The sequence below is a fragment of the Euphorbia lathyris genome, chromosome 5 (assembly GCF_963576675.1).
Source record: "Euphorbia lathyris chromosome 5, ddEupLath1.1, whole genome shotgun sequence".
In the NCBI taxonomy this organism is placed as follows: Eukaryota; Viridiplantae; Streptophyta; class Magnoliopsida; order Malpighiales; family Euphorbiaceae; genus Euphorbia; species Euphorbia lathyris.
Window position 1 is genome coordinate 56,857,216 of NC_088914.1, and position 7,862 is coordinate 56,865,077.

The window sequence follows — 7,862 nt, forward strand, 5'->3', positions numbered from 1 at the left end:
TGAGATGAATTCGTATTAGCAAAGAGTTTTCTAAATAGTAAAACATAAATTAATAAGCATAATAAAGTATTCCTGTTAATATGGGGTTTCCTAAGGATAATGTCTAATTGCATCATTCAGTTTATTTTAGCTTCTTCTAATGACAATCAACCTTCTTTTATTTCCTCATATTTCACTCAATTGAATAATTTTTGAGAAGAAATGGTCTTTACCTTCTTGTACATATGGTGAAGCTAGTTGTGTCAATGAGCAATGTTTCAAAACTATTACCTATCTAAATTGGTTAAAGAGTGGTTTCAAGAAGAAAATAATTTAGCTAAAGCATGAGATTTTGTCTTTCTTATAATGAAAATAGTAATGACATATGTGAAAGATCAACTAATGGAAAACGAGAATGGGGGATGTTCTAAAAAGAATTGCAAAAGTACTTCAGAAGGAAATATGTCTAGGAGATTCAAACTAGAATATATATGGTGTGGCCGGTGTGTCAGCCACGTGTTTTGTCCAAAAATCAATTTTTTTTTACTATTTAGAAAACTCTTTGCTAATACGAATTCATCTCATGGACCAAGCCTTTAAAGCATCATTTATTTTAATTTATAACCATATGAATTAGAACTGTAGTAAAATATGATAATATTATCTCTATTAGTCTATTAGTGATATCTCTCAATCCACACGATGATCGCGATCGGACTTGAAAAGACCTAAAACAATCAACAAACAGTTAGGGAGAGGCCGCTCAACTCAGTGATCTACTTTAAGGAAGTAAATTTGAAAACAGTATGTGTTTGAAGAATGAATGCATACCTTGTGGCGTTTGTCAATGGGCTATTTATAGAGATCTGAAAATATACCTGAGATTGAGTACCTTTCCACGTCTAAGTAATTAATTGGCTTTAGAGCCATTCCATTTTTACTTTTTCATAAGATTCGGTGTGTTATTTGGAAAAGGAGCATATCTTTGGAGTCCAGAATGCTCATTAGTTCATGTGTCCAGTTTGTTAAGCTTTATGCTAAAGTTTCTAGTTGATATGAGCCTATTTAAGGACTCTCCTCCCTAGGGATTCATTGAACTTTAAGACTACAACCTTCGGGCTTTCCTTCCTGCAAAGGTAGTTTGACCATGGACATATACTTTTTCATCACCTCCCAACGTGCTTCAAAATTCCGGTGAACGGAATCCGGGTGGGCGTTTTCTGGCGAGAAAACAAGTGCCCAGAAAATTCTAAAAAAATTTCAGAAAATGTAAAACATTATTCCGAGAAACTTTAATTCTTGGGTCGAAGCGGGATTTCTTACGATTTAGTCCCAATAAAAATTGTTCTTTAAGTTTATCCATTTTACAGGCTTCAACAATATATTGGGTCAAAAGGTTTTATACTTTTTATAACCGACAGTTATGAGAATCAAAGAGTTTTAAGCTTTTTGTAACCGATGATGGGTATAATGAACATTAATCTTCTTTTAATTAGAGGGTTTTAAGCTTTGTAACAGATATGAGAATCAAAAGGTTTTAAATTTTTTGTAACCGACAAATATGGAATGAAATGATTTGAAGTTTCTTTATAACCGATAAATATGGGAAGGGTTGTATGATTTTTGTAACCGACGATGGAGGGGATGAACATTAATCTACTTAAAAAAATTAAGATTTTTTTTATTTTTTTACCTGTAATTTTATATCTAGTGTGATATTTTGTCATCAACTGTGTGTTTCACTATAATAGATTTTATAATTTTTACAACTCATCTATTGCTGACATGATATGTTCACATAATATGTTTTGCACTGAACTTTTATATATAGATAGAGATATGCGTTAGGGGCATAAGATTATGTACAAATTATTTAATGTTTTTAATAATGACGATCTATAAAAATGCATCTAAAAAATTGTTGGTATATGTGTGTGTGCGCTTTTCTTTGTAGTGATTTGGAGAACATTAATGAGGAAAGTTTTTTTAAGTTTTTGCCAAATTAAATATTTAGTTATTAATGAGAAATATTTAATAAGGGGTTTTATGTATCCACATTATATTTATAAAAGAAATGCTTTTAATGAAGAATTTATTGTATCATCATTATTATTTTTCTTATTATAGAATAGTTTTGTTGTAATATTGTAATTAATTTTCTGCATAGAAACTGAAACCATGTCTATAATGTTAGTTGTTACAACTTACGATAGACTTCCACTAATTGTGTATATAAGCATATACATTAACAATAATAAACATCAGTTGAGGTTTTCACTTGTTATAAAAAGAAACACATTCTTCAACATCTTCTACACGAACAAAATGTTTGATTTTGAAATTGAATTCAACAAGAAAATTGGATGTCTTGTTTACATAATCACCCATTTACTAGTTTCCACTATAGCTTGTGGGAATGAAAATAATATTTCAATTAATCGAGAAAGTTTTCCTGCATCCTTTGACTTTGGGATAGGATCATCTGCTTATCAGGTATATAACTAATTATAATATTCATTTTTTTTAACCAAATATTCATTTTATTAAGATGTCATTATGTATTACTCTACATAAGTTTAATATTTTTTATTGAATAGTATTAAGGTGCAACAACTAAAGACGGGAGAGGACCATGCATATGGGATACCTTCATTAAAAAATCCTCAGGTTTCATATGTTTTTAATCAAACATAAACTGCTCAAAATTTATGATTATTTAAAAAATGTATATATTTTTTTAATATAAAATTTGGATATGGTGCAGGTTCTGTAGCTGACCACAGTAATGCTAGTATTACCACTGACCAGTATCATAGATACAAGGTAGATATGTTGTTTTTATATGTCATAAATATATTTATTAATTAATCTAATAACATACATATATATTTCACCAGGAAGATGTGCGTATACTGAAAGACATATGTTTTGATATTTATAGATTTTCCATCTTTTGGTCTAGAGTTTTACCTAGTAAGTTTACCGTTATATATTTTTATTTATTAGCTCTTTTGAAAAAAAAAATAGTTACTTTTTCTAACTTTATTTCTCTTATATTTTGTACAATAATTTAGAAGGAGGGCGACGTGGAGGAGTAAATAAAAAAGGCATCAACCACTATAATAAACTCATTAATCACCTATTATCAAAAGGTTTAATAGCAATGTCCCTTTCCCTTATTAATATATTTTATTTACTTTGCAATTTTAAATAAGTAATACATTACTAATTTTAAAGCCTAATATTTTGGTTAGTTCTAGGAAACAATTTCTATTTCCCGTTTGTGTAATAAAAAATCAAAATAGTTTCTTTTTCATTTCTTTTTGTAGTAATCATTATTATATATCGAATTAGTGCAAAATATTTTTTTACTAAAGATTACTATATTTTAAAATTTTATTTAAATTCAACAATATAAATACATTATTGTGATAAGAATTATTATTTATAAAATTATTAAAAACTATAAATAGTAAAATATATGAAAACCAAAAGAACATAATATATATATATACATATACATACACACGTGGGAGTGACTAAGTAAAAAGCAAGAAAAAGAATTAAAATATATGTGAATAGTGGTCGTATAAAGTATAAAATGTATTAGAGCATAAAATATGACAAAAAAGGTCTTATTTTCTAAATCCTCAATTGAGTAATTTATACAACTAAACAAAAAGTCATGTCTTTCGATTTCGTTGAAAAAATTTCTTAGAAAATGGCCATCTTTTCCATAGCTAACAAACCTTAGACTGTGCTTTAATCTTTGATATATTTTCACTTTATTTGACAAATTTTGACACTTAAATTTTATAAATATTTTGCATAAAATATTAAGATAAACAAGAACTCATGTTTAAAGACTTTTCCATAAATTGACCTTTATTTCTTCCAAATGTCATTTAGAAGGAAACAAATATATTAAATAATGAATACTTGTTTATTTTGAAGGTATCAAACCGATTGTAACTCTATTCCATTGGGATCTTCCACAAGTTATAGAAGATCAGTATCAAGGTTTTCTAAACCCTAAAATTATGTAAGTACAATTTTAAATATGTGTATGAGAAACGACTATTCATATTAATCTGCTTTAATTATTTGTGTGAGAACTCGTAATTCATATTGTCCTATTATATGACAGTGATGATTTTCGTGATTATGCTGAGTTGTGCTTTAATACATTTGGCGATCGAGTGAAGCTTTGGGTCACTATAAATGAGCCAATGATGTATGCACAACAAGGTTATGCAAGTGCAACGTTTGCTCCAGGTAGATGTTCAAATCGTTCAAGATGCTCTGCAGGTGATTCCAGTGTTGAACCATACATAGTAGCACACCATCTACTCCTTGCTCATGCTGCCGCGGTCAAACTATATAAAGAAAAATATCAGGTGAAATCTATATTCATTCTGAATATTAATGTGTAAATAAAATAAATAATCATTTTTAAAATATAAATACTCGTAAAACTATAATTTTATAGCATAATTGATAATAATTTCCTTGTTTGCCAAAAAAAATCCTTAGAATGCAAGCATAAAGAGAAATCATAAAATAAATAATCCATTGTACGAGACTCTACTAATAACATCTTAATTAGTTAAGTTATGGAAACCTAACATGCTTAATAGACTCACAAACATAAAATGATAAAATATTTATTAATTTATTTAATTTCTTTCAATTAAAACTTTGTAGATTTCGCAAAAAGGTCAAATTGGAATTTCACTAAATATTAACTGGATGGTGCCATACTCAAATTCACAAAAAGACCAACTAGCAACAGATCGAGGTTTTGCTTTTACATATGGTTGGTATGTATTTATTTATTTTTATTTATGTTTGAATTTATATAAATATGGATATGTATATCAAAATAAAATAAAATGGAACTGAATTTACTTTTTTTGTTCTGTTGAAGGTTTATGGAGCAACTATATTCTGGATCTTACCCACTAGAAATGATTGTTAATGTGGGAAAAAGATTACCAAATTTTACTAAGGAGGAAACCAATACGATTAAAGGATCTTATGATTTCATCGGAATCAATTACTATACTGCGAGATATATTGCTAATACTCCTTGTCGAACTCAAAATTTGAACTACATCACTGACTCTTGTATCGATATTAAAAGTATGTAAATCAACTTTTTTCTTCACTAAAATTACCTTATTATTTTCTAATCAAAGAAATTACTTACTTTAGGTGAACGAAATGGAATTCCAATTGGTCCTCATATAGAGGTATAATTTATAAATTAATATAAAACTTAAGTATCATAAAGTGACTTTTTTATTTATCATGCTACTTTTTATTTCTTGAAATATTTTTATTAGAATTTTAAATATTGTTATCATTTAATTATGTAGAGAGTAATTAAAGTTCCTAAATCTAATTTAATTGAACAGGGTACTTGGATGTATATCTATCCAGAAGGGCTTCAATATTATCTACTTTACATCAGAAACAAGTACAATGACCCTGTAATCTATATTACAGAGAATGGTAAAAAACAACTACACACATAAGAATAATAAACAATTATTTCATATTCTTACATTTATTTTGTTTTGTATTAGGAGTTGCTGAGCATAAAGATAACACAAGTTCTATTTTGGAAGATGATAAAGTGAGAATAGAATATTTTCATAGTCATTTAAGTCGCACTCTTGAAGCAATAAGGTGAGTATTATAAATTACAAAAAAAAAAAAAAACAATAATGGTGATTTTGTTGATAAAAAAATGAATTGATGACTTGAACAGGCTTGGAGTAAACGTAAAGGGGTACATAGCATGGTCGTTTTTAGACAATTTTGAGTGGACAGCTGACTACACAGCCAAATCTGGAATAGTTCATGGTGACTTCAAAAATGGATTCAAAAGATACCCAAAACAATCATCATTTTGGTTCAAAAAATTTCTTACTGTTACTAGTATAGAGTAGCTTACGTGGCTCTCTTCTTTTACTTGTTCAATGTACACAACATAAATTAATAAGCATAATAAAGTATTCCTGTTAATATGGGTTTTCCTAAGGATAATGTCTAATTGCATCATTCAGTTTATTTTAGCTTCTTCTAATGACAATCAACCTTCTTTTATTTCCTCATATTTCACTCAATTGAACAAATTTTGAGAAGAAATGGCCTTTACCTTCTTGTACATATGGTGAAGCTAGTTATGTCAATGAGCAATGTTTCAAAACTATTACCTATCTAAATTGGTTAAAGAGTGGTTTCAAGAAGAAAATAATTTAGCTAAAGCATGAGATTTTGTATTTCTTATAATGAAAATAGTAATGACATATGTGAAAGATCAACTAATGGAAAACGAGAATGGGGGATGTTCTAAAAAGAATTTCAAAAGTACTTCAGAAGGAAATATGTCTAGGAGATTCAAACTAGAATATATATGGTGTGGCCGGTGTGTCAGCCACGTGTTTTGTCCAAAAATCAATTTTTTTTACTATTTAGAAAACTCTTTGCTAATACGAATTCATCTCATGGACCAAGCCTTTAAAGCATCATTTATTTTAATTTATAACCATATGAATTAGAACTGTAGTAAAATATGATAATATTATCTCTATTAGTCTCTTAGTGATGTCTCCAATCCACACGATGATCACGATCGGACTTGAAAAGACCTAAAACAATCAACAAACAGTTAGGGAGGGGCTGCTCAACTCAGTGATCTACTTTAAGGAAGTAAATTTGAAAACAATATGTGTTTGAAGAATGAATGCATACCTTGTGGCGTTTATCAATGGGCTATTTATAGAGATCTGAAAATATACCTGAGATTGAGTACCTTTCCACGTCTAAGTAATTAATTGGCTTTAGAGCCATTCCATTTTTACTTTTTCATAAGATTCGGTGTGTTATTTGGAAAAGGACTCTCCTCCCTAGGGATTCATTGAACTTTAAGGACTATTTAAGGACTCTCCTACCTGAGAATGAATGCTAAAGTTTCTAGTTGATATGAGCCTATTTAAGGACTCTCCTCCCTAGGGATTCATTGAACTTCAAGACTACAACCTTCGGGCTTTCCTTCTTGCAAAGTTAGTTTGACCATGGACATATAATTTTTCATCACCTCCCAACGTGCTTCAAAATTCCCGTGAACGGAATCCGGGTGGGCGTTTTCTGGCGAGAAAACAAGTGCCCAGAAAATTCTAAAAAAATTCTAGAAAATGTAAAACATTATTCCGAGAAACTTTAATTCTTGGGTCGAAGCAGGATTTCTTACGATTTAGTCCCAATAAAAATTGTTCTTTAAGTTTATCCATTTTACAGGCTTCAACAATATATTGGCTCAAAAGGTTTTATACTTTTTATAACCGACAGTTATGAGAATCAAATGGTTTTAAGCTTTTTGTAACCGATGATGGGTATAATGAACATTAATCTTCTTTTAATTAGAGGGTTTTAAGGTTTGTAACAGATATGAGAATCAAAAGGTTTTAAATTTTTTGTAACCGACAAATATGGAATGAAATGATTTGAAGTTTCTTTATAACCGATAAATATGGGAAGGGTTGTATGATTTTTGTAACCAACGATGGAGGGGATGAACATGAATCTACTTAAAAAAATTAAATTTTTTTTTATTTTTTTACCTGTAATTTTTATATCTAGTGTGATATTTTGTTATCAACTGTGTGTTTCACTATAAAAGATTTTATAATTTTTACAACTCATCTATTGCTGACATGGTATGTTCACATAATATGTTTTGAACTCAACTTTTATATATAGATAGAGATATGCGTTAGGGGCATAAGATTATGTACAAATTATTTAATGTTTTTGATAATGACGATCTATAAAAATGCATCTAAAAAATTATTGGTATATGTGTGTGTGTTTTTCTT

At 28.8% G+C, this 7,862-nt stretch overlaps 1 protein-coding gene across 1 annotated transcript; it reads left to right on the forward strand.

Moving 5' to 3' along the window:
- Positions 1-357: 357 nt before the first annotated feature.
- On the forward strand, positions 358-5,933 carry LOC136229806 (beta-glucosidase 12-like). The gene is made up of 12 exons (XM_066018695.1): positions 358-424; positions 2,744-2,802; positions 2,877-2,952; positions 3,054-3,131; positions 3,934-4,021; positions 4,127-4,376; positions 4,684-4,799; positions 4,907-5,121; positions 5,194-5,231; positions 5,397-5,493; positions 5,568-5,670; positions 5,753-5,933. Exons 1-12 carry the CDS (start codon positions 358-360, stop codon positions 5,931-5,933), a joined length of 1,368 nt encoding a protein of 455 aa, XP_065874767.1.
- The last annotated feature ends 1,929 nt before the right edge of the window (positions 5,934-7,862 follow it).